This window comes from Phacochoerus africanus, chromosome 9 (genome assembly GCF_016906955.1).
Source record: "Phacochoerus africanus isolate WHEZ1 chromosome 9, ROS_Pafr_v1, whole genome shotgun sequence".
Taxonomy (NCBI): domain Eukaryota; kingdom Metazoa; phylum Chordata; class Mammalia; order Artiodactyla; family Suidae; genus Phacochoerus; species Phacochoerus africanus.
The window spans coordinates 93,335,348-93,362,818 of NC_062552.1; the positions used below are offsets into that span (position 1 = coordinate 93,335,348).

A 27,471-nucleotide genomic window follows, 5' to 3' on the forward strand; every position below is an offset into this window, starting at 1 on the left:
ACTTAACCTTAATACCAATCTGTTTTCCAAATTCTTAAAATCATTCTGTAGGGTACTCAGATATTTCTTAGCTATAATCCACATACTTTTCATATTATATTTCTTAATACTAGCAGCTCCAAATAAGTGAAAAATATTTTAAGATAGTACATGAATTGTTATGATCATACTTATACTTATTTATTACTTATGATCATACTTAATATATTAAATTTTAATCTGCTGAGATTTAAAAAACTGTAATTACTGCAAAATACATTCAAATGTAGCAAATGTTTACTCTGTACAAAGCACTATATTTGACATAGTAAGATATGTAACGTCATAGACCTTTATCTCCAAAAATATGCAGTATATTTGAGAACCCACATCAATAATTGAAATGTGAGTGACTATGGTAACTCTTATAGTGGAAGTTCAATTAAGAGGCTTTGAAAAAACGAAACAAAAAAAAGAGGCTTTGAGAATTTATATAAACTTAAAACTAGATTGTGGTAGAGTTGTACAGCCATATAAATCTATTAAAAGTTATCAAATGTATACTTGAATGAATTGTATAGTAGGTAAATTGTTATCTCAATAAGGCTGTTAAAAGGGTTCAGGGAAAGAAGAGATTATTTCTGATTGAGGAATTTAGGGATTTTTTTTTTGCAACAGTACAATTAAAACTAGATCTTAAAGGACAAGTAGTGTTTGAATCAGAAAATAAACAGCAGAGTATTCTAGAAAGCCGAAACAGCTTGTCTAATGTCTAAAAACTCAGGAGTACAAAAAATATTCTAGAGGAGCCAATTTAGTCTTTGCTCCATGCCTTAGATAGTATGGCTTTCTTTACTACCAATACATATAGCCATATGGCTATGACATTTCCAAAAAGTTCTGGTCATTCTCTATTGAGAAAACATAATTGTATATGCATATTTTTCCATCAAAAATAAGAATTTGCCTCCATTTTGAGCTTATGAGGAAGTTATAATGAGGAGGGTATATAATTACAGAATTATTTCACAGCTGTCATTGGCACCACTGATGATAACAACTACTGACATTTGTTTCTAAATTTATAGCTTAAAATCACTCATACTTATTATCTCCTTTGAGCCTCAAAACAGTCTTTATTTTCCCAATAACAAAACAGATTAAAGGAGAGCCAGAGCCTAAGATAATAAAGACATGCTAAAGGAAAGGTAAGGATATTCTGGCCTGCTAAGAATAGCATGATGGTGAGAAAATGGTAATATTAAATAAATGATTTTTAATCAATTATAAATCTACTAACTACATTACACACCACATGAATCTAAATTTATACACAAAATAAAACAGGTCAAGTTGACTACTGGTATCAATAATAGAAACCAAAGGTGAAATTTTTTCTAACAAGCTGATATGACCCTATTATTGAAAGGAACAGCCTATGTTAAAATAAGTTTTATTGACAGTAGAGAAAAGTACATAGGAAACTTACTAACAATTTCTAAGTAAGTAGTCTTCTTTGTTATTTACTTTTTAAAATGTAAACCAATTAAAATTTAAACTCAACCTTTATCATAGAATTTCTTAGATTACATAAGTAAGCATATATACAGAAGCATAATTTCTAATTTAAAATGCAACTATCAGCCAGTAAAATCATGCTAAAAATAGGGCTTTCCTAATGTCCATCAAAGAAGGTGACTAATTTTGTTCTTGACTTTGACCCCATCTGACCAACTGCTCAGAATTTTTCAATATGAGCCATATTGTATAGATTTATTCCAAGTATTTACAAGGGAAAAGAACACAAATTAGCCTGGTGAGCAGCAAAATAGAGGCGGTTTTTATGAAATCTGAGTTGTGTTAACTTGCAACCAAATGTAATCTCCATTTTAATATTTATACATCCTTGTATTGTATGAACCTGTTCTTAACACGGGTTTTTATTTTACTTCTCTCCTCCCTCACTTCTGTGAAATGCAGAAGGGAAAGGATGTTTGTTATTCATACATTTGTACCCCACTAACTGGTGTTACACATGTGGCTTCCACTGGAGAGCCCCTGACATCGCAGGGAACGGTGATCAAAATTCCACACACTAGCTTCAAGCTGGGGGCTCGTAGCTATTGCAGCATTGAAGTGGTATTTTCCTGGCTTCTTTAAAATAAGCATGGTGATGGGATGGTTTAAGGGAAGAACACCTCTCAATTCACATGACCACTGCTGTGCTTCCGTGTGTCCTGCTTTCTTCATAACAGCTTGGCACTACATTCTTTCCCTGTATCTTAGTGGGCTTGTGTGTGTACAAGTGGGATGGGTGTTGGAGGTGGGGCTATCAGTGGATGGTTGTACGTTATGCATGCATCTTTCAATGTTAGAATGATGTGCCTTCCCTTATGTGTCATAGATTATGGTCATAGATTCAATCTTCTGTGTTCCTGAGAGATTGGGCTCACTTCTCTTATTGGTGTGAAATTCATGTGTTTTGATGTTTACACCCTCAAATGTTCTTCATGTTGCATTAAACACAAGTTGAAATGTTCTCCCATAAGAGTTAGCTTTTCATGTTGGGCTGAACAAGTCTTCATTTCTGTGTAGCAATTCATGTTATTATAACTTATGGCTTTCAATTGTACCTCCCATAATGAAGAGCTGACTTTAAACACTGTGCTATTCTTGTTATGACCTAAGCATAAGGTAAGTCACTTCTCTAACTGTATCTAAAGACTGTGATTGTTTGTTAAAGTTTTCTCAGCTTTGTTTAAAGCATTTTCCGTTCTTTCCCTTACCATTTATTACGTGCCCTTTTGTTTCTGTTTCATGGCTTAAGATTTCTTAATGGATAATGTGATCTTCAGCAAAAAGTATACATGTAAACACACGTTGAAATGAATTAACTGAATTATTTGATGTCTGAAAGCAGTCTTGATTAGTAAATGAATACCTGTAATTTCAACAAGTCTCTTGTATTTATTTCCTCCATTAGTTTTAATATAAAATGCTATTTCAACACATTATTTTAGTTTTGATTCCAATCGAAAGGGGAATTACTTGTCAACACCATAAATGTTAATTGTAGTGAAATAACAATCTAATAGAATAAAATAATAGGTAATTCAACACTATGCCTTTCCTTTCTAATCCTTGACAAATTGGGTAAGGTAGAGAAAAACAGCAACAAACCATAAAACTTGAGATAGACCTGCGTTACCCTCTTTATAGCCCATATTGTAAGAATAAGAACAATATTTGTTTCTCAACTTTATTTCTCCAAGTAAACCCATTACATTGTGTTAGGCAAAATCTTCATATTGGGATTTTATAAAATTAAGTAAATGTTATAAAGATAACCAGTCTGATGGTATAAGAGAAGGGCATCCACTACGTGCATAAATATTAAAATTTTTAAAATTAATTTCCTCAATTTTTTATGTACACTCAGAATCACTAAAGAAGTTCATTTAATCATTGATTTTCTAAAGTTACTTCCTTCAAATCTGGGTGGGTCAATTAGCCAATGTAATGTAAGTGAGAAAACTTTGGTTACACTGATATTGGCAATTTTTGAACCTAGATACACAGATCAAGAATATTGAATTTTTTTCATAATCCAAATTGCCCTTCCAAGTCTCTTTGAAATATATAATTCTAAACTGAGATGTCACAAAGCAAGACTTGGGTTTCTTTATTAAATTCATGCTATGAATGAATATATAGTTGAATTTTTTAAGCCACTTATGGAAGGGAGAGGGTTTTTTTTTTTTTATTGTGGTTTTGATTTGCTTTGCTTTTTTTTTTTTTTTTTTGTAAAACCAACTAGTATTTCACCTCCATTTCCATTTAGACATTATATAAATCTGTTGAAACATTTGATGAGACAATTTGAACTACTCATCTGAACTGCTCTGTTCATTGTAAATCTCTTGTTTCTATCCATACACTAGCTCCACTCTAGATTGGAAGGGCTTAAAGATGAACTCTGGAGGAATAGAGGCTACGACTTAAGAGTAACTATTACTGATCAAAGGAGCTGCTTTCCATTCGCAAACATTGCTTTGCGCTATGGGTTTGAGCTCCTTCTGTTTCTACATCTTGTTGAAGACTTTCTTGACTTCCATTTGACTTCTTTGAGCTGTTTTTGTCTTTTGACATTTTCCCCTTTCTTTTCCTTTTCTCTCACAGATTTTTCTCTCACTCTTTTAGCTTTCTCTTGTGTTCTTTGAATCACTTTTTGCAATGTAGTTTCCCTCTTTAATAAGCTTGTCTATTAATTTGTCTATTAGTGTTTGTTTCTTTTCTCCTTTAAGTCTGTAGTAGTAGAGTTAACACTTATTTTCATTCCATGATATGCCAACTTGCCTTTTATTTTGTAGCAAGTGCATTAGTCATTCTTACCCTCTTGATATGAATTTTTAATAAGAAATAGCAGAACATTTTACATTTATATATTGTCCCCTTCTATAAGGCCATACTTTCTTTTCTGCCTTCTAGATTTACTCTCCTCAAACCTCTCTCTCTTCTTTTTCTTTTCCTTGCTTTTGTGTCTTCCTTCCCGTCTTTTCTTTAAGTAGTCATTAATTTTTTCCCATTTGGTCCAGAATTGTTCTTCAATAAAACTTTGAGTAAAAAAATATAAGAATATTATCTTTCAGGTTAATTTCTTCATTCTAGTGTATTTCAAACTAATTAAAACAATCTGGGCCAAAAGAGAATAATTTTAACATTTGGAGTTATTTTTTTCCCTTTTTTTCCCCCTTTTTTGGTGTGTGTGTGTGTATGTGTGTTATGTGTATGTTTGTGATTTTTTTTAATTGTTGTTGTTATTTCTTTAAACATTAACAATTGTTTTTTTCAGGGAAGGACAACCATAACCCACCCTAAGTTGCAACATTTCTTTCATAATTTGTTTCATTACAATAGTAGATTGTGTTCAGCGATAGAAATTAATTTGTTGTGTATATATCCATTTGAGGGCAAGCTGCTGCGGAATGGGAAGAAAAGGTGTGGAGTTTAAATACAGCTGCCTCTGAAATTAACAAGCGTCAATGCCAGGAACAGGCCCTTGGATTCATCAGTTTTGCAATATTTAAAAGAATGTTCCACATTGACCTAAAATATTTGAATCAGAGCATGAGTTTCTGATTAATTAATATATATATATATACACTTAAGAACTGGCAAATAAATAACTTCAGTATCATTGATTTCCAATAAAAACATCTTTCATAACTAATAATGTAATTATAAGCCATTCTAATCAGTAAATAACAGATCATTAGACTCACAGTAAATACTGTATATGAGAATTTCTCTTTTCCCCCTCATTAACATGAATAACTAAAAATGACTATCAAGGAGTATTTGATTACAGCTTATTACTTGAATTGTATTATTATTTTAGCAAAGAGATATATACAGTGCCTTTAATATTAAGGGTCTGAATTCACAACTGAGTTTGTGGTAACTTGAATTTTTTTCCATATACTGATTTCAAATACACATCAACTTAAAAATGCCTTTGGTTTTACATTTGTCCCATTTACAATACTGTGTCCCCAGTTTTTTCCTAGAAGTTAGTCCTTTCTTTAAGTAAGAAAAGGATTAACTTACAACATATGGGATAAATGTAACATTTTTATTAACATGTTATGATATGTGAGATATATAAAACCTTTGCTCCTAGACCTCAGGAGTTTGCCCATTAAATACACTTATATATCTGACTATCTATGTTATGAGCCCTAAATTACTGAGTTTATGCTCTCTCTGCAGGTCCAGTCCAGGTGCAGCAGCAAGGAGAACATTCTCAGAGCCAGTAAGTATACCATTATTTCAAATGGACTACTGGATTAGAATCTGTGATTCAGCCAGAAGGAGAACTGAAAATAACATTTTGGTAAAAAAAATGAAGAACATCAGTGGGGAAAGTTTATGTCAAAAATGTGAATTTTAGAGATTTGCCTTCTGAAAATATTAATACCAATATATTAATGAATATTTCCCTTATCCCAATTGTTTTTGCAAGCTGACATGAGAACTTTGATAACACTATTGGTTAGGGTATTAATGAACTTCTCCATGATTTTAAGATGAGAAACCCTCTTTAACTGCCCCACTGCCAGAAAAAAGTATTTGAAAACAGACTAACTGAAAATAATGTAATATAAATCCACTAAAAGAATTTAACTAAAAAAAGAAAAAGGACTCCTAAGAGGGTACATCATAGTCATTTTCCAAATATGAATTCCTGAAAGATCTTACCTTCACAGGCAGCATGTTTTACAACATAGTGCCCTGAACCAAGGATGAAGAAACCTTAATTTTATTTTCCTGTCTTATGAAAAGTAACTATAAATAGCTTTTCCTTACCATATCTTTGAAATGATATGACATGGGAAGCTGTGCCATGAAAGCTTTGGGATTCCAAGAGGAAAGTGCTTTGTAAATGCTAACTTTTAAAATATTGTTCTCTGTCACTTAATGGTTTCACCTTATCTTCTTCCTGATCTTTAACAAGTACGAGAGGACCATACTAAAATGGGTCCTTACTTACTTGTACAACTGGGAGTTTTAGTAAATGGAATGATTTCTGTTTCTAGTAGAATGTCTGTATTATTTAACAATGAAAAAAGTAATTGAAGAACTTCAAATAGATAAAATTTTGTTTTATTTTATTTGATATAAAATGTTCCCATTTTTGTGTTGTGTATCTGTTACCTTAGCTTGAAAATCTTGATTTATTGGGCAAGTAACTGCAGTTGTTTGTCCAGGACCTTTGTATTAGAGTTATATAAAAATATTACCAAAAGGCATATTTAATTTGTATACTTTTGTGAGTTTTCGTGACATCTGACAGACATGAAACTGAGGGAGACTGCAATTATAGGAGATGTAAAGCCCTATAATCCCTTCTTAAGACCTAAGGTTGAGAACCCTAAGAGCCAGAGAAGTGATAATTGAATATTTACTAAAGTAAAACAATAGAAATGAAATTTTATAAAGACATTTTGATTATTACTGTATGATTTCCATTTATTGTTAATCCTGGGATGATGGATCATTGATGGTGATTATGGTGATTAGGAACAAAAATAACTTCTTACTGAGAACAGATTTCTTTGAATCTTTTTCATCTCTACCATGGATCTTTGTGCTGTTATAACTGCTTTCATTTCAGTTATGCTCTTACTGACTCATTGGCTATTAATCACTTCGGATGGATATTATGATTAGGGTTTTTTTTTTCTTTTCATGTTTTCTTAGGATGAGATAGTCATGGTGATGGTCCATAGAGCCATATAGATCCATGTAGAGAGCCCACCCAACAATGTCACTTCTTAGTTCTGTGAATTCTATAAGTTAAAGGTTTTTCCTCTCAATACCACTTTAGAAACTCACAGTCACATCCGTAGCTACATCTATGATTTTTTCATCATCGTGAGCTGTTCTACCTCTGACTTTCTTAATTTCCTTGTTTACTTAGTCTACTTTTATCTCTCTTTTTTTTTCCCCTCCCTTTGCCACGCAGTACTATATTGCAGTCATATGGACCCTATTAGCAGTTCCCCATGTCTCAATGCTATGCCCTGCCTCTATTCCTTTGGACTCTTTTCCTCACAGCAGAAATATCCATTCCCCTTATTTTCCTAGAAAACTCTGACGTATCCTTCTAGATTCAGTTCAAGTGTGATCTCCTCTGTGATGGCTTCTATGAGTTCTGCCAAGGCAAGGTGATTAACCCTTCTTGTATACACCCTACTGTTTCTTCTATTGTAATCATTCTTTTACATTTACCTACTGAATTAACTATCCTCAAGGAAAACGTTTCCAAAATGTAGCTAACATAAAGAAATTATAGTCAACCTTTTTAGAGTATATAAAAACGTGTCAGGGAGTTTCTGTTGTGGCTCAGCAGGTTAAGAACCCGACTAGTCTCTTTGAGGATGCAGGTTCCATCCCTGGCCTTGCTCAGTGGGTTAAGGATCTGGTGTTGCCACAAGCTGGGGCATAGGCCCGCAGATGCAGATCATATCCTTCATTGCTGTAGCTGTGGCATAGGCTAGCAGCTGCAGCTCTGATTTGACCTCTAGCCCAGGAACTTCCATATGCCACAGGTGCAGCCCTAAAAAGAAAAAAGAAAAAATGTGCGTCAAAACAAATATCAGCAGATCCTAGAGAAAGGAGAAGAGTTAGAACTTAATAGACCTTGTTCAGAATTGTCCATGGAAGAGTTAACTTTGATAACTTTATTCAAGTAAGAGATAACTTTCCTTTAGCTTCTCAAAACTATCATCAAAACAACCTGTTAATAAAAACCTGAATTTATTCTTACTCTGTTAAGGAAGAGTGCCACATCAACAAAGTCTTAGTCTTAGAAAGGGAAGAGAAAACTCAGGATATCTATGAGATTTTGAAGTTTGATTTAAAGTAGATCTTTTATCTTTCTGGCTCATTTCACTCAGTATGAGATTCTCTAGTTCCATCCATGTTGCTGCAAATGGCATTATGTCATTCTTTTTTATGGCTGTGTAGTATTCCATTGTGTATATATACCACATCTTCCGAATCCAATCATCTGTCGATGGACATTTAGGTTGTTTCCATGTCCTGGCTATTGTGAATAGTGCTGCAATGAACATGCAGGTACATGTGTCTCTTTTAAGTAGAGTTTTGTCCGGATAGATGCCCAAGAGTGGGACTGCGGGGTCATATGGAAGTTCTATGTATAGATTTCTAAGGTATCTCCAAACTGTTCTCCATAGTGGCTGTACCAGTTGACATTCCCACCAACAGTGCAGGAGGGTTCCCTTTTCTCCACAGCCCCTCCAGCACTTGTTATTTGTGGATTTATTAATGATGGCCATTCTGACTGGTGTGAGGTGATATCTCATGGTAGTTTTGATTTGCATTTCTCTTATAATCAGCGATGTTGAGCATTTTTTCATGTGTTTGTTGGCCATCTGTATATCTTCTTTAGAGAAATGTCTGCTAATAGCATTGAGAACTTTGTCTAGATACTCATGTTGCAACAGAAGAAAGGATGGGGGAAAAAAATGTAATTGTAATGTATACATGTAAGGATAACCTGACCCCCTTGCTGTACAGTGGGAAAATTAAAAAAATATATTAAAAAAATAAATAAAAAATAAAGTAGATCTTTTAATGTGGGGCTTGATTAGAATTAAATAGGGATCATGATAAAAATCATTTAGGGGAGTTCCCGTCGTGGCACAATGGTTAATGAATCCAACTAGTAACCATGAGGTTGCGAGTTCAATCCCTGGCCTCGCTTAGTGGGTTAAGGATCCGGCATTGCTGTGAGCTGTGGTTGCAGGTTGCAGACGTGGTTCAGAGCTGGTGTTGCTGTGGCTCTGGTGTAGGCTGGCGGCTACAGCTCCGAATGGACCCCTAGCCTGGGAACCTCCATGAGTGCGGCCCTAAAAGGACAAAAGACAAAAAAAAAAATCATTTAGGAATCATGGACACTTCAAGACAAGGAGTTCTGAGAGTCTTGGTGTTTAAATTGTTTTTTGGTACTTTGTATTTAAGGAGTTTCTAGAATGAGCAATAAAGTTATTTACAACTTTTATCTTCCAAGGAAGAATTTTCTGGAATAATAAAGTCACCTTGATAAGGACAATGGAATAGTAATGTTATGCCAATGAAGACAGTAAGCTGTATACTCAACAGATGGTTTCAGATATCAGAGTTCCCCTTGTGATCAGTCTTTAGCCTAAGCTGATAGACCACTAACATCTGAGGAGGTAATCAATCAATCAGTCTAGACCCTCTCACTGCTACTTAAGGAATCACAATAGTACATCAGCTATCTAGGAAAGTTTTTTCAAGCCTTCATAAACGTCAAATTTTCTTGATTTTTTTGTTGTCGATCATTTTTTGAACTAGTCAATGAGATAGAAGCTGTATAATAGTATTTAGGACTAAGGAGTTCTCACATCTGAACCCTGCTACACAAATGTGAAAAGGATTATAATCAGAGTTTATTGTCCTGTTACTTTTTTTTTTTTTTTTTTTTTTTTTTTAGCCAGGAGCTAAAGGTATCCAAAATTAAGCCAAGGAAAACTATATGCCAACAAACTGGACAACTTAGAAGAAATGGAAAAACTCTTAGAAACGTACAGCCTACCAAAACTGAATCAGGAAATAGAAAAAAAAGAAAACCTAAGGAAATAGAAATAGAAAACCTAAACAGACCAAATACTAGTAAGGAGATTGAATCTGTAATCAAAAGTCTCCAAAAAAAGAAAAGCCAGGAACAGATGGCATCACTGGTTAATTTTACCAAATATTTAAAGAAGAATTAACACGAGTCCTCCTTAAACTCTTCCAAAATATTGAAGGCTAGGGAAAACCCAAATTCATTTTATGAGGCCAACATTACCCTGATAACAAAGCCAGAAAAGGAGACTACAAGAAAAGAAAACTAGGGAGTTCCAACCATGGCTCAGCAGAAACGAATCTGACTAGTATCTATGAGGATGCAGGTTCAATCCCTGGCCTCACTCAGTGGGTTAAGAATCTGACCCCTAGCCTGGGAACTTCCATAGCCTTGGGTGCAGCCCTAAAAAAAGACAAAGAAAAAGAAAAGAAAACTACAAACCAATATCCCTGATGAATATAGATGCAGAAGTTCTGAGTAAAATACCAGCAAAATTAATTCAGCAATACATTAAAAAGATTATTCACTATGATCAAGTAATCACCCCTGGGATGTAAAGACAGTTCAATATATGCAAATAAATAAATGTGATACATCAATTAATAGAATGAAAGGAAAACAATCACATGATCATTTCAGAAGACACAGAAAAGGCATTTGACAAAATTCAACATTTTTTCATGATAAAAACTTTACAAATTAGGTAGTAAAGGCCATGATAAGCTCACAAGTAGCATTATATTCAGTGGTGAAAAGTTGAAAGTTTTTCCTCTAATACCAGGAATAAGACAAGGGTGCCCATTCTCATCATTTCTACTTAACATATTACTAGAAATCCTAGGCAGTACAATCAAGCAAGGAAAGAAAAAACATCAGAATTGGAAAGGAAGAAATAAAATAGTCCCTATTTGCAGATGACGTGATTTTACACAGAGAAAATCCTAGACTCCACCAAAAATCAAAACTGACCAACAAATTCTGTAAATTTGAGGAATGCATAATTGCCATGCAGTGATTCAGTAGCATTTCTATACTCTAACAATGTATTATTTGAAAAAGAAATGAAGTAAATGATTCTATTTACAGTAGCTTCGAAAACAATAAAATACTCAGGAGTAAATTTAACTAAGGAGGTGAAGTATCTCTATACTGATAACTACAAGACATTGATAAAAGTCAAAGAAGACACAAATAAATGGACAGGTACCCTTGTCATAGAGTGGAAAAATTAGTATTGTTAAAATGTTCACACCACCAAAAGCCATCTATAAACAATGGACAATTCCTATCAAGATTCCAATGGCATTTTTCACAGAAGTGGAAAACAAAATCCTAAATTTATATGGAATTATGAAGGACCCAGAATAGCCACAGCTATCCTGAGAAAGAGCAAAATGGGAGGCGTCATACTTCCTAATTTCAAGCTATATTATAAACCTATAATAATCAAACAGTATGGTTCTGGCATAAAAGCAGAACATTGGAACAGAAAAAAGAGCCCGGAAAAAGATCCATGCATATACAGTCAACTGATATTTGACAAGACAGCTAAAAATACTCAGGGAGAAAAGATAGGCTCTTCAATACATGATGCTGGGATAATTGGATATTTATATGTAAAAGAAAGAAACTAAACGCCTGTCTTAACACCACTCACAAAAATTAACTCTAAATGGCTTAAAGATTTAAATGTTAAGACCAGAAACCATAAACCTTTTAGAATAAAACACAGAAAAAGTTCCTTTACATTGATCTTGTCAGTTTCTTTACAATGGTGTTTTTTGATGTTATACCTACAGGACAAGCAGCAAAATAAAAAAATAAACAGACTATATCAAACTAAAAAGTTTCTGCATAGCAAAAGAAACTATCAACAAAATGAGAAGACATCCTACAGAATGAGAAAAAATTCACAAACCATATACCTGATAAAGAGTTAATATTCAGAATATGTTTTAAAAAACTCATACAACTCAATAGCAAAAGTAAAATTTAAAATACAATTAAAAAAGGACCTGAATAGCTATTTCCCAAAGAAGATACACAAATGGACAATAGGGACATGAAAAACATCACATCACTAATCATCAGGAAAATGCAGGAAAAAAATCATAGTGAGATAGCACCTCATGCCTGTTAGAATGGCTGTCATCAAAAAGATAAGAGGAGTTCCCATCGTGGCACAGCAGAAACTAATCTGACTAGGAACCATAAGGTTGAAGGTTCGATCCCTGGCCTTGCTCAGTAGGTTAAGGATCCAGCATTGCTGTGAGCTGTAGTGTAGGTCGAAGACGCGGCTCAGGTGTGGCGTTGCTGTGGTTCTGGCATAGGCCGGCAGCTATATCTCTGATTAGACCACTAGCCTGGGAACTGCCATATGCTGTGGGGGTGGCCCTAAAAAATACAAAAGAGAAAAAAACAGACAAATGCTTACTAGGATGTGGAGAAAAAGAGGCCCTTCTGCACTGTTGGTGGAACTGTAAATTGATGTAGCCACCATGAAAACATTATGGAGGTTTCTAAAAATATTAAAAACAGAACTTCCATACTACCCAACAATGCTACTTCTAGAAGTATATCCAAAGTAAACAAAACAATTATGTTGAAGAGATATCTACATCCTTTGTTCATAGCAGCATTATTTACAATGGAAAGAACTTGTGTACATCAGTGGATGAATGGATAAAGTAGTTGTGTCATACATACACACACCCACACATGCCATGGAATATTATTCAGCCATGAAAAGGAAAGAATTGCTACCATTCACAAGGGTGGACCTCGAGGGCGTTATGTCAAGTGAAATAAATCAAAGTTAAATTCTTTATGATGTCATATGTGGGATCAAAACAAATATATTCCTAGAAAAAGAAATCAGAAGTTCCCGTAGTAGTGCAGTGGAAACAAATCCAACTAGGAACCATGAGGTTGCGGGTACTATCCCTGACCTCGATCAGTGGGTTAAGGATCCGGCCTTGCCATGACCTGTGATGTAGGTCACAGACGTGGCTCGGATCCCACATTGCTGTGGCTGTGGTTTAGGCCAGCAGCTGCAGCTCTGATTTTTTTTTTTTTTGTATGAGATGATTGATGTTAACTTATCCTGATAGCCATTTCATAATACATGAAGGTCAAGTTTTTACACTGTACACCTTAAACTTACACAGTGCTGTATGTCAGTTATATCTCAATAAACCTGGCAGAAAAAAAAAATAATAATAAGCCAATCTGAGGTGCCTCTACAGTAAGAGAAAGGGTTATTAGCCAAAATACTCAATTTTCTGACTTCTCTGCTTCCTGGATCTTTTTAGTAATACGATTGATCCTACGGAAGTTTATAGGCATGTAAGAACAGCATCCTTATCTAAGAGCAGCATGTTTTTCCTTGAAAGGCCAACATTATATCTAACGTCGCTGAGCTGCTGCCACTGTAATTTCATGAAACTTTCAAGTGAGAAGTTCTTTAGTCTTGGTGACATTATCTAACTCACCTGTGAGTCTCTGAATCATAGCATATAGCACCCTCCTGACTTTCTGGGCCTCTTATAAAGTTTAAAGTAAAGAGGCTTGAGAAAGGAAAGAATAAATCCAGAATTTCCCTGGAGTGAATGGATTTTTATTCTTAAGGTCCACTGTCTACTTTTCCTGCTTTTTTAAGAAGTAAGTTATCTAACAATCTTTTTTTCTTAGAAAAGAAACTGATGGGTTAAGATGATCCTGGGTGGTGCTGAGGGACTCTACTGAAGCCAGGCATCAGTTTACAAAGATAGTAAGATCTATGTAGTCTGCAGGTAGTAGCCAGAAGGCTTTTGTACCACAAATCCAATATTAGTCACTGGAGTATAACCAATGGACTAGTTGAGGCCAAAATATCCCTATGTGCTTATTAGACATGTTAACAACATTTGGAGCCACTCAAAAATGATTCTATACCATACAATAAAATTTTAAGTGTTGAGACCATTTAGTGGATCTGAAACAAAAGAAAAATAGTATGTTACTTATAAGTAAGACAGTATAAAAAGTGAGACAGCCTCTAAATAATACATGGTTGTTTCCTAGTTCCCTTGTAAGTTCTATTTCTGTTACAATTTGGTTACAAAAGCTAGTTTAGCATATTATTGTGGTGGAGTAAGGAACCTTGTCTTCTAGGTATGACCTCCAAGGGGTTTTAGATTTCCATCTCTTTGGCCTGTTATATAGTTTGTCTTCAGGTAAAGTCACTTAATAGTTGAGTCCAGTTTCCCAGGAAATCAACAGATTCATTATAGGAAGTGGAACCAAAGGAATCTGGGTGACTACCAAAGAAAAATGTGTAGTGCAAAACCAGTTTGGCTCTCTCCTTTACTTAGCTCAGCATGAATAACAGCCAAGTATTAAACACTTAGCAATGAATAATTAGGGATGCAAATGAAGTGCAATAATAAGATAATATAGGTAACATATTTAAAACAAATATTAAACCAGGAAAAGAAAGGGGAAAAAATAGTAATGAAAATAAAGAACAACAGAATGCAAATAAAAGTGTGGCAGTCAGCCAACTTATGCTATGGACCTCGGGTAGAAGCACCTTGCATTCATGTGGTCAAAGGTCTTAGATGAAGATGTCTCTTTCAGAGAAGTATCTGCTTCTATAATATTTCTAAAAACTCCTCAGCTTAAGACGTGCAAATTCAGAAATGGATTATGCCTCTATGGGAGACATGAATCCAAAGATCAAAGAGTTGTTTTGCTGTGCTAATTACTAACAGCACTTGATAAGGTCTAGTGGGGTTCCAGAGCTGTCCTTCTCTGACATCTCTTCCAAAAGACCACTTCTCTGGACTTTAGGTTATGCAAGGGTTATTTAGAAGGATGTTGAAGAAAGACTGCTCATACCTGTTTATAAGACTTGGTGTATGGTATGAATAATTCCTTGTAATATTTAGCAGTGTCTACTTGCAATAGTGTGGAATTTAGAATCAAAGATGATATCCCTTGATGTATGTGAGAGAGTTAATGAACCACAGAAAGATTTGATCTCATTGACATTGAAGATAATACCTTAAGCCATGGAAGTTCAAGAGTCTGAGTTTAGCTGATTTGATTTTCAGACTTAAGTTTGTTCTCTACCTTTCCTAAGGATTGGTGGTGAAATTGACGGTGAAGTTTCTTAGCAAGTGGCACAGCTTTCCAAAACTCTTTAGTAATAGGCCCAGTAAAATAAGTGCCTACATCTTTAGAAAGAGTGGTCAGAACTTCCTGGATTGGGAATACAAAATCAAGAAAATTCTGGATTTCCCGTCGTGGCTCAGTGGTTAACAGATCTGACTAGGAACCATGAGGTTGCAGGTTCGATTCCTGGCCTTGCTCAGTGGGTTAAGGATCCCGTGTTGCTGTGGCTGTGGTGTAGGCCCAGCAGCTACAGCTCCGATTTGCCCCCTACCCTGGGAACCTCCATATGCCACGGGAGTGGCCCAAGAAATGGTAAAAGGACAAAAAAAAAAAAAGAAAGAAAGAAAATTCTGTTATTATTAAGAGTTGTAACACTCTATCAAGAAAAGGCTTCAACCTATCCCAAGAATAAGCAAACAATGATCAAGACATATTCAGAACCTAGAGAGTAGTTTTTTGAAATCCATTTGGAGGTGTTTAAGGGGGGCCCTGAGGTTTGGGCTCTTATTCATATCCCACCTTTATAGTTTTACCAGGATTATATTGGTGACAAATGAGATAGGAAAAAAAAAAAAAGCTTTCCATCAAAGTTAATTATTTATGGTGGCAAATTTCTTCTTTCACTGGTGGGTAATTTCATGTAAAATTTTTACAAGGTTCCATTTGAGGTCCTTTAGTGCTACTAAATAGCTAATAGTACACCTTACATCCACATTTCTCCCAGTACCTCTTTTCTGACTCAGGAGCTGATCACTGGCATTCTATAATAGAGGCTTTGAACTCTATTATAAGGGCTATAATTTTAGTGAAGGCTATCTGTCTGGCATGATGATTAGTCATTTCCTTTAGCCTCCATATTATCTCCTATTGTTTGAGCTCCTATTTTTATAATAGCCGCTTCCCTAGGAAGCTTTAGAGCACTTTAAAATTCTATAAATTGCTAACTATTCTTAATTGGGGTCCCTGCTGAAGTCAAGAACTCTTCCTTGTTTCCTAGGCATTTCAGAATCAAAGAATAACCCAAAAGCACATCTAGTGTCAATGCATATATTAACCCTCTTGTCCCTAGCTAACTGAAATCTATGGTGTGGTCACAGAGTTGTGCCATCTGGTAAGATTTGCCTCTGGCAAAGGATCATATTCTAGGAATGAAGTTTTCTGATAATTAGGTAGGAAGCTAATTTTAACTCAGGCCTGTTCATGTTTTGTGCCCAGGGAGGAAGAGGTTCACTTTCTAAGGACTTGGTTAAGTCTTATATTGGCATGGCGATTTCAGAAAAGTTGGGAACCCAGGGCCTGCAGTCGTCAGTGAGACTCGAGAATCTTTTTTTTAATTATCTTTTAGTTACTGGCATAGGGAAGTTTTTTTAAGTCCATATTCTGTCAGGAGTAAGAGACTTACTTCCTTGAGATAAATCACATTCTAGGTAATGAACTTTACCTAAGACAAAATTTTATCTTCTCTTTGGAAAATTTATCCTCTTTGTAAATTAAGTAGATAGACAAAAACAGTCTTAGAGCTTACTCCATCTTTAGAACACAACAAAAAGTTATCCACATGTTGAATGAGAGTAGAATCACAGGGAAGTATAAAGTCCTGAAGGTCCTGGTTGAGGATTTGTGAAAAGTAGGAGAGTGTTTCAGTAAATCCTTGCAATGTAACAGTCAAGGCATATTTTTTATTTTGTTAGAGGAGGCAAAAAATATTGACTATTTTGACCCAGTCATTAAAGAAAGCGGAACATAAATCTATACAGAGAGGCACTGTTAAGGAGGCACTGAAGATAAAACAGGTTTAGAGATTGCCAGTACATTGAAGTGGAAAATGACTCTTCTATTATGGATCTGTTGTACTAAACAAATTCATATCCCCACCCATTCAGCTTTTTGATTGGAGGAAAGAAGTGTTACAAGAACTAGTACAAAATATGTTGAATCTTCTCTCTACCTACATTTACCTGTAAGTGCTTCTTTCGCTTCTGGTTCAAAAGAGTATAGGTTTCAATGGCTTGATTTGAATATTATTGGATTCAGCCACAGTAATCCTCCTTATATTTCTTAAAGTTTACCCATACAATGAAAAATGTCTGGCATCTCCTTGAGATCTTCAATTTAGGGTTGGTTTAAATTCCAAATTAGCTGTAATCTCATTGCAATAGGGCAGTCCTCGGGAATTTGAAGAAGAAAACCATCAGGAAAATACTTAATCTAACAATTCCATTTATACAGTACACCCTGCCTATCAAGTTAGCAATATGATATCACAGAGGAAGAAAGAATATTCTTTTGTTAAATGTCCAAGGGTAACAGTTATGAATGACATGGAACTATCAAAAGGATTACTGCAGATACCTACTAAGTAGTTTTTTATCCCAAGGGAGAGATTGTGTAACAGTGGTATAGTTTAAGGTTGATAGTGTATGGCTCTATATCAATTTAAAAACAAAAAAAGGTTTTGGCGAGGTTGTTTTTTAATATTTAGAGAAATTTCTCCCTGGGAATTTAAGGGTAAGACAAAAAAATCCCCCGCATTAACACACTTTAATTATTTTCCCTTTAAATTTTAGCTAACACAGGTAGTTCTTTTTCCAATGTCCTTTTTTTAAATTTTTTTAACTTCCTAATAATACAGGTTTATTGTCAAATGTTTAGAAAATACAGAAGAGAAAAAAGAAAATAAGAAAACAATTATAATCCTGCTTCCTAGAATAACTCTGTAAACATTTTGGCATGTACTATCTATCCTATGCTTTTTTCTCCTATTCAAGAATTTTCGAAGCTTATAATTAGAATCATCCTGTACTTATGTCATATAATCAGTTTTTAAATTGTCATATATATATATATATATGAACCCTTTTTTTTTTTTTTTGTCTTTTTGCCATTTCTTGGGCTGCTTCCACGGCAGGCATATGGACGTTCCCAGGCTAGGGGTCGAATTGGAGCTGCAGCCGCCGGCCTACACCAGAGCCACAGCAACGTGGGATCTGAGCCATGTCTGTGACCTACACCACAGCTTATGGCAACGCTGGATCCTTAACCCACTGAGCGAGGCCAGGGATTGAACCCACAACCTCATGGTTCCTTGTCGGATTCGTTAACCACTGAGTCACAACGGGAACTCCTAAAATTATCATATATTATGAATGACTTTCTAGGTCTAAACATTGTCTGAAACTGCACTGTTCAGTACTGTCACACAACAGCATGGGCTGTTGATCATGAGAACTATGGCTAGTTGAAACTAAAATGTGCTATAACTGCAAAAAACACATCAAATTCCAGAGCGAGGTCTGATGTCTTTTTTATGTATAGTATCTATAAGTGTCTTTTTCAAGAGATTCCCCCCTTTTAGGATTTACTGACCCCCTGGTAGGAACATTATTTTTATTCTGACTCTCAAAATATTCAACAGTATGCTTGAGTTCTAGCAATGGTATTATTTCCTTTTTTTTTTTTTTTTTGCTTGCATATTAAGTCTTCTACTTGGCTTAAAACTATTTTCAAAAAACTAGGGGTGGATTAAGAATCCCATCTGCTTTGAGATCTATTCCTGAGTGTGTCCAAAGCTGTTAAAGAGCCTATCCCTGAAGTCTCCAGTGTTCTCATCCTCTCCTTGTTTGTAAGACTGAGAGTCCAATCTACTTTCTCAGGAAGGATTTTAGGAAAAGCCTCCATAAGACTTCAACCAACTTCTGTAGATAGCTTTTCTTACCCCTTCTCGTTTCCTGTGCAATTTAGGTTCTTTTGAGTCACCCTCAGGTTCTTCCCATTCTGCTTTTCTCATGGAATATTTTTTTTGCATCTCAAGTTTCTACTAACATATGAACTAATTGTTTTATACCTGGAAGGCCTGGGTATGTTCTTAAGTTTATTCCAAATTCCTCTGCAAATTTTGCTCTCCCTTTTCTAGGCTTTGGAAATTCATTAATGACTCTCAGAGGAAGAACAGAGCTTAAAATCAGTCATAAGGGGATTATTTTCTGTTCTGAATGAAGTTAAACTTTAATAAGTAACTGAGTTTTGGAAATTTCTGACCCACCAAAAGGAATGGGGAGTGGAGCAGAGGGAGAGATGGCAGAGGGAAATGGGAGAATAGAGGATGGAGAAAAAGAAATAATAAGATAAAGTCCACTAGTTTCAAGAAGTGATTTTTGGAGAATCTAAAGAAGCATTATTTTAAGTCATTCACAATTTTATTTTGCTTGGCTAAGGAATTTCTTGAAGCAATTTTGAAATCTGAATTTCTTTTGGATATTTCCTCATGCCAATCAAAAATATCCAGCCCATTAGATGTTTGGAATTTTGTTTCTGTTTTTTGTCCTACAATGCCTCTCAATTTTCTTTGTAACAAAAGTTCCCCATAGTGGCCACTATAATTCTAAATTACACAGATTTGGGGTATAACTCAAATACATTTAAGAAGTAGGAGTCTGGCCTGGAAGAGGCATAGACTTAGGTTTAGATTGGGATAAACCTGAGATCCTGTGAATAGTCCATCCAGAGTGTTGCTTTGGACACTTCATATATCAGACTCACCAGCCTAGTGGGTGGCTGTCCAGTTACAAACTAAAATATTTGTAGTTCCATAGCTTCAGAAGGTTTGAAGGGGAGCTCTCACCCATAGCCAGACTCTCACTAGCAAAATAAGAACAAGAAAAGTTTTCAGAGGTTCATGAGTAACCCAGGACACCAGTATGAGAAGAAACCCCAACCTCTCAATTCTCAGAGCTAATTTGCAAAATAGACTTATTGGGGCCTACACCCATATTTTTCCATACGAATTTCCCCTTACAGAAGTATAAAGAAAATGACAAGGATAGAGCTTGGTGGCTACGCACTTTTGGAAGGGAACATGGGTTGTGGAGAGGCGTGGGCAACAGCGGCAACCCAGGCCTGGTGGCCCAGCCCAGCATCAGAGCAGGCCTCTTTGGCACAGAGCTGGCTGAGCCGCACAGCAGAGCCCACTCTTGGCCAGGGAGCTCTGGGCACTGAGGCTCAGGCCACCATTACATTACAGTAATTGAAATCATGAATCCTGTTTATAGCCTGGCTTCTTCTGGGGTTCCCTATGCAAATGCCAAAGGAATTGGTTATCCAGCTGGTCTCCCCATAGGATACACAGCAGCAGTTCGTGCCTACTCCCCCACATGTACACTTGCACAAATCCTACCTTCCAAACAGTATACAGTCCTGGCACAACTTACAACGTGTCCTGTTCCCCACCAGCAAAGCCACTGTGTTCCTCCCCATCCCCTAACAGACTGTTGTATACCTGGTGTTAAATTCCTTCCCCCTCCCCCCCCCCACCCAGAGTCCATAGGCACAGCAAGGCACGTACTAGACACAGACCCTGTATGCAGCACCCCCTCAGGTCATCCACCACATCAAGGTGATGCAGCCCATCTGCGGGCAGGTGATGATATACCCTGCTCCCAACCCCCTGCCTAGCGGCAGCAGGGCCTCCACAAACATGGTAGCAGGAACCCCTATTGCCATGGTACTGTACTGACTTCCCACTCCCCAATTCTTGTCTCCCCTAACACACCTGGTCATTGTGCCCATGTATCCGGCCCCAGAGACACCCAACTACAGCTACATGCCCCCTCAGTGGTGATCACCCTGCAGATGGTTGAGAATGGAGCTATTCAATCACACCATGGAGGGTCCACAGCTGGTGCCGCAGGCCTTGTGTCTCCAACCAGGACTTTCTTCTTAATGCTCTCAACACTCAGCTGAACAGTTCTATGGCTGGCCCACGGTGCCCAGTGCCCTTAATCTCCAGCTGACTCTCTGGGTTGGTCCTGAAGCAAATCCTGCTTAGTCGGGCTTCCAGGCAATTTTTTAGCTAACTGAAATATTTTTTTAAAAAGGAGTATTAAGCTATTCTGAATCATATCTAGTTGAATACGTTTTAAAAAAATATAAAAAATAAAACTTGCTCAATCTACCTGCTGTGACTGATGCAGAACTATCATATGCAAAATCCAAAGGAATGGAAAGTATTTTACAATTTGTATCACTAAGGCACTGTTGTAATGTATGCAAAGTCTTAAAGTTGTAAATGTTAAAGCGAATTTCTTCATAGAGCATCTGAAATCTCTTGGATGATTCTTCAGCCTTTTGGGGATGGCGTGGGTTGCCAGTCAGAAACATGAACTTCAAGTTTCCAACCATCTCTTCCTTTCGTGTTGACCCAACGGGGAGAGAGTTGCAGGAACAGGGAAAGTGTAGGGAAGTCCACTGCACTTGGGGCACAGCCAAGTTAATGGCTTTCTTTCCATTTAGGCTTGTGGGGTCAGTATGATGTGGACATTCTTAGAGATTACCAGGAACAATTAGAGTAGGGTGGCCACTACAGTTAGGGACAAGAGGTGGTTGATATACCAGCGAAGCAGTTTTCACTGTTGTCTAAATTTTCATTGCAAATCTCTTACAAATAGAGATAATGTGTGTTTTCTGTATCTTACTGGAAAAGTCCTATGTAGAGCTAAATTATTTTCCTGGGATGGAAGATACGTGAGTGAGAAACAAGCCATACTTGGAGGAGGTATTGGCCTCTCCTTTATTTAGATTAGAAAAGCATTCCATTTTTGCCCCCTGAGAAATGTTTGAGTCACCTGAAAACATATGTAGGCATTGCTGTTCTCCCTCCCTCAAAGAAGGGCAAGCTTTCATTGTATTATGAAAAAAGTTGTGTATTTAAGAACAACTTTCCCTATTAAAAGGGAACAAGTTTTTTAAAAAAAAAAAAAAAAAAACAACAAAAATAGGAGTTCCTGTCATGGTGCAGTAGAAATGAATCTGACTAGGAACCACAAGGTTGTAGGTTTCAATCCCTGGCCTCTCTCAGTGGGTTAAGGATCCGGTGTTGCCATGAGCTGTGATGTAGGTCGCAGATGCGGCTTGGATCTGGCATTGCTGTGCCTCTGGCGTAGGCTGGCAACTGTAGCTTCGATTAGACCCCTAGTCTGGGAACCTCCATATGCTGTGGGTGCTGCCCTAAAAAGCAAAAAAAAATTTTAAATTTTAAAATGACAAGGATAAAAAGAGACAAATAGTAATGTTTTCTGTAACAAGACAAGTTCCTTATTCCCATGAGAAAAAATAAGCTTTGGAGTTCCCATCATGGCTCAATAGAAATGAATCTGACTAGCATTCATGAGACGCAGGTTCGATCCCTGCCTTGCTCACTGAGTTAAGGATCCAGCATTGCCGTGAGCTGTGGTATAGGCCGCAGACATGGCCCGGATCTGACATTGCTGTGGCTGTGACATAGGCCGGCAGCTACAGCTCTGACTAGAGCCCAAGCCTGGGAACTTCCATGTGCCAGCCCTAAAAAGACAAAAAAAGGAAGAAAGAAAGGGAGGGAGGAGGAAGGAAGGAAGGAAGGAAGAAAAGAAAGAAAGAAGAAAGAAAGAAAGAAAGAAGAAAGAAGAAGAAAGAAAAGAAAGGAAAGGAAAGGAAAAAGAAAAAAGAAAGAAAAGAAAGAAAGAAGAAAGGAAAGAAAGAAAGAAAGAAAGAAAGAAAGAAAAGGAAGAAAGGAAAGAAGAAGAAAGAAAGAAAGAAAGAAAGAAAGAAAGAAAGAAAGAAAGAAAGAAAGAAAGAGAAAGAGGAAGAGAAAAAATAAACTTAGCACTTGGGGAGCTCAAGGAAAAAAAACCAGTGTTCAGCTGAACATGAGATTTACTTATCTCACTTTGGTGATTAGAATCAATCCCATTCCTCAAAGCAGTAGGGTCATGGGGCCTAGAGGAACTTGCTATTGTCAAATCAAGGATCTTGGGCTTTGGTGTAAAGGGGTTAGTCTTGACTAAGTCTCCTGATGGCCCCTAAGACTGTTGAATGATGGCTCCCCACAAAAAACAGGTTGCTATAGCCAGGGAGAACGCCACCTTAACAGTGCCTTAGTAGCATCTCACTGTGGGTTCGACATTGAGATGTTTGTGATATTTTGAAGCTAGGTTTAAATTGAGTCTTTCATTGTGGCATTTTGAGTAGAATTGGGTAAAGATCATGATATAAAATTTTAAGATTGGTGGACACAGCAAGGCAAGGATTTTATATGTATGGTGTGTGGCTTTGTTTTACTTTAATTTTGGCCTTTCTATTCTATAGAACAGATTTGCATGTAAGCAAAGTTAATTAAAACCTGAGCAAAGCTCAGGTTGAGCAAAAGGGCCAATGCTAATTCCAGGAAATCTTACTGGTGTCTCCGGGAATAAAGACCACATGTTAAAGTTGTGTTTTGAACATATTGATTTTTTGGTGTATTCAGTCATTTAACTACAATCTTCAGGTATCAGTCAGCATGAGTACCCAAGAGATAAGGCTTTCATTAACAACAACCTAACCAAACTAGGTCAAGATAAGGAGCTATGTTTTTCAGAGAAGCAAATCATCCTAAATCTGAAATAACTAAAGCAGTTCATTTCATTTCATTCATACTCAAATTCCACTGGAGTCAGAGATGAAGTGTCATCTTCAAGTCTAAGATGGAGTCTTCAGACAATGTTACAGATGCTATCTAGACTAAACATCATAGAATACAGGATCCATAATTTCTCTATTTGGTAGATTTCTCTGGTTTCTGGAACATCAAGCGAATCACCATGGCTGCCAGAGTCCACACAAAACCAATCATCAGTGTCCTGTTGATCTTTTTTTTTTTGTCTTTTTTTGCTATTTCTTTGGGCTGCTCTCACGGCATATGGAGGTTCCCAGGCTAGGGGGTCGAATCGGAGCTGTAGCCACCGGCCTACGCCAGAGCCACAGCAACGCGGGATCCGAGCCGTGTCTGCAACCTACACCACAGCTCACGGCAACGCCGGATCGTTAACCCAGTGAGCAAGGGCAGGGACCAAACCCGCAACCTCATGGTTCCTAGTCGGATTCGTTAACCACTGCGCCACGATGGGAACTCCTGATCTTTTTTTTAATTGAGGTGAATTTCACATAATATAAAATTAATCATTTAAAATGAATAATTCAGTGGTATATGTCTTTCCTCTGTTTTAGGGCCACACCTGCAGCATATGGAGGTTCCCAGGTTAGGGGTCGAATTGGAGCTGTAGCCACCAGCCTATGCCACAGCCACAGCAACACGGGATCCAAGCCTGCGTCTGCAACCTGCACTACAGCTCACAGCAATGCCAGATCCTTAACCCACTGAACGAGGCCAGGGATTGAACCCACAACCTCATGGATGCTAGTTGGGTTCATTAACCACTGAACCATAACAGGAACTCCCACTTTCCTGATAATATTCTTTAATGCATGAAAGTTTTTAATTTTGGTGAAGTTCAATATATTTAAGTTTTCTTTTATCATGTGTGCTTTTGGTATCCTGTCGAAGAATTTGTTGCCAGATCCAAAGTCATGAAACTTTACTCCTATGTTTTCTTCTAAGAGTTATATGGTCTTAGCTCTGATATTTAGGTTATTGATCCATGTTGAGTTAATTTTTGTGTACAGTGTAAGATAGTGATCCAGTCATTCTTTTGCATGTGGATATCCAGGTGTCCTGGTGCCATTTGTTGAAGAGACCATTCTTGCCCCATTGAATGGTCTTGGCACCCTTGTCAAAAATCAGTTTACTGTAGATGAATTGGTTTATTTCTGGACTCTCTATTCCATGGGGATCTATATGTCTGCCATTATACTAGCATTACACAGTTTTAATTACTATAGCTTTGTTGTGAGTTTTGAAATCAGGAAATGAGAGTCTTTCAACCATGTTCTTTTTCAATATTGTTTGTTGCCATTCCATATGAATATAAGGATTGGCTTTTCCATTCTGGGAGGAAGAAAGGCCTTTGGGATTTTAATGGCTATTACAGTGAATCCATCAATTCCTTTGGTAATACTTTCATCTTAAGCAATATTAAACCTTTCAGTACTATCTCCCTTTGTATCTTAACATGAGGCTCACTTTTCCGTCTCAGGTAGTTGTATATTTTACAGTGAACTAGGCCATGGTATGTAAGTATCTGGTGGCGATTCCACTCCCAATCACAAAATAATCTGTATGTTTCACCCCTGGAGGAACTTTTGTCATGCAAATATCTCTTTCATTTTCTTGCCTTAAAAAGTGAAATCAATGCCAAACTTGGGATTAATGTGATCTTTTGTGCTAAACTCCAGGAACCCTCCCCAGTTTTCTTCCCACCCACTTTTCAGGCCAGGCAGCCCAGGCCAATTGACAGTCCTACAATAGGCCACCTCATGGCCAGCAGTGGAGGCCAGGGCCCTGTGCCCACAGCATGCCTCGCTCTCTGGAAAGGTGCTCTGCATCAGATCAGTGAAGGGGCTGCCTCCTATGCAAGGATATGGGGGTGAGGGTGTAACAGAATCTTGGTGTGTAAATTGTCCTTGATACTATCTAAAAGCTAATGGGTCTTGGAGTTCCCGTCGTGGCTCTACGGTAATGAATCTGACTAGCATCCATGAGGACACAAGTTCTATCCCTGGCCTCACTCAGTGGGTAAAGGATCTGGCATTGCATGAGCTGTGGTATAGGTTGCAGACATGGCTCGAATCTGGCATTGCTGTGGTTGTGGCATAGGCCAGCAGCTTCAGCTCCAGTTCGCCCCCTAGCCTGGGAACCCCCATTTGCTGTGGGTGCAGTTCTAAAAAGAAAAAAAAAAAAAAAGCTAATGAGTCTTTTAGAAAGTTCCTAGATTGAATAGCAAAGTTATTTGCTGTTTTATCTTCCTGGACAAGCGGTTTCTGGGTTAATAAAGTTATGTTGATAAAAACAATGGTATAGTAAGGACATGTTTCAATTCTCATTCTAATGCAGTAGCCAACATTAGTTATTACTCAGAAACATCCCTAGAGTGCAGAATCATTTATCTGCTGCATCCTAACTTGGTGAAAAGGCATCTTTCTTCATTTAACTAGGTATGAAATTCTATGCTAATTTCTGGAGATTCTTATTTGAACAAACTGTAAAATGGGTGGAATAGAGGCTTCAGGATTTGAGTTACAGAAAGAAGTGATTCCCTTCTTTGAATGAATTAAGAGATTTTACTACTTTAGTTCCCATCGTGACACAGTGGAAACAAATCCAACTAGGAACCGTGAAGTTACGGGTTCAATCCCTTGCCTCACTCAGTGAGTTAAGGATCTGGTATTGCCGTGAGCTGTGGTGTAGTTCACAAACGTGGCTCAGATCTGGCGTTGCTGTGGCTCTGGCATAGGCTGGCAGCTGTAGCTTCAATTAAACCCCTAGCCTGGGAACCTCCATATGCCGAGGGTGCAGCCCTAAAAAGACAAAAGATGACAAAAAAAAAAAGAGAGAGAGAGAGATTTTACTACTTTAGCAGCAAGAAAGTGCGATAATCATTAGTCGAGTCACTACTGAAGTAAGGGATTTCACATGGCTCTATTTCAAAACTGACTCAGCATTGCCCTCATTTTCAAGTAACTCTTTTCCTCTGAATGGAATTGCCGAATGGATTCTCAAAGACTAGCGCTTTCATCCCAGGTTTCAAATAGGTTTTTTTTAATTTCAAAGTAATTTTATCTTAAAGACACACTTACTTGAAGACATTACTCTTTTATTAGAGAAAGACATTTGTTTTATAATAGAATAGGGTTCAGTGGGATGCAGTTGAGATAAATGTCATTCATTAAAATTCTTCCCAGAACTATTCAATGAAAATTTTGAGATATGTTAGTTTATCTTCAGCTCCTAACTTTCTATGAGGCTTCACTTTTTCTACTTTATATATAGTCTTGCTCTAGTCAATTGAATTTTATGAGTTTTAGGGTTTCTTCCACTGATCTTAATACTCAAAGGTTTCAGAATTAGATTTAATTCTATTTTATTTTATAATGAATGATTTTCTGTTTATAACCTTACAGCTTCTTCTTGTTCACATATTTTAATCATACGTAAATGTTAGATATTGTATTTTTGCCATCATTATTTTAATGATAGTGATCTTAAATCTGTAAGAAACCTGTCCTTCCTCCCACTGCCACAGGTTTGATAAATATTTCCTGTAATGATAAATCTAGTCCATTAAAACCCCTTAGTATTTAAAGTATTATAAGTCACAAATGTTAATTCTAATTTAAGAAGGCAATGAAACACTTTTAAATAGGTAGGCCTGAACCCTCTAAGTTGATGTGCTGCTCAAATTCAGGCATATATA

The 27,471-nt window shown here is 36.9% G+C and overlaps 1 protein-coding gene and 1 pseudogene across 5 annotated transcripts in view; both read left to right on the top strand.

Moving 5' to 3' along the window:
• GPHN (gephyrin) overlaps positions 1-27,471 on the top strand; it is a 554,831-nt gene that overhangs the window by 385,135 nt on the left and 142,225 nt on the right. For all 5 annotated transcript variants that reach the window (XM_047797834.1, XM_047797836.1, XM_047797835.1 and 2 more), the window contains one exon: positions 5,749-5,791. In XM_047797834.1, the coding sequence (XP_047653790.1) occupies positions 5,749-5,791 (43 nt within the window). The remainder of the gene's footprint in view (positions 1-5,748; positions 5,792-27,471) is intronic.
• On the top strand, positions 19,620-22,062 carry LOC125136909 (myelin-associated neurite-outgrowth inhibitor-like; annotated as a pseudogene).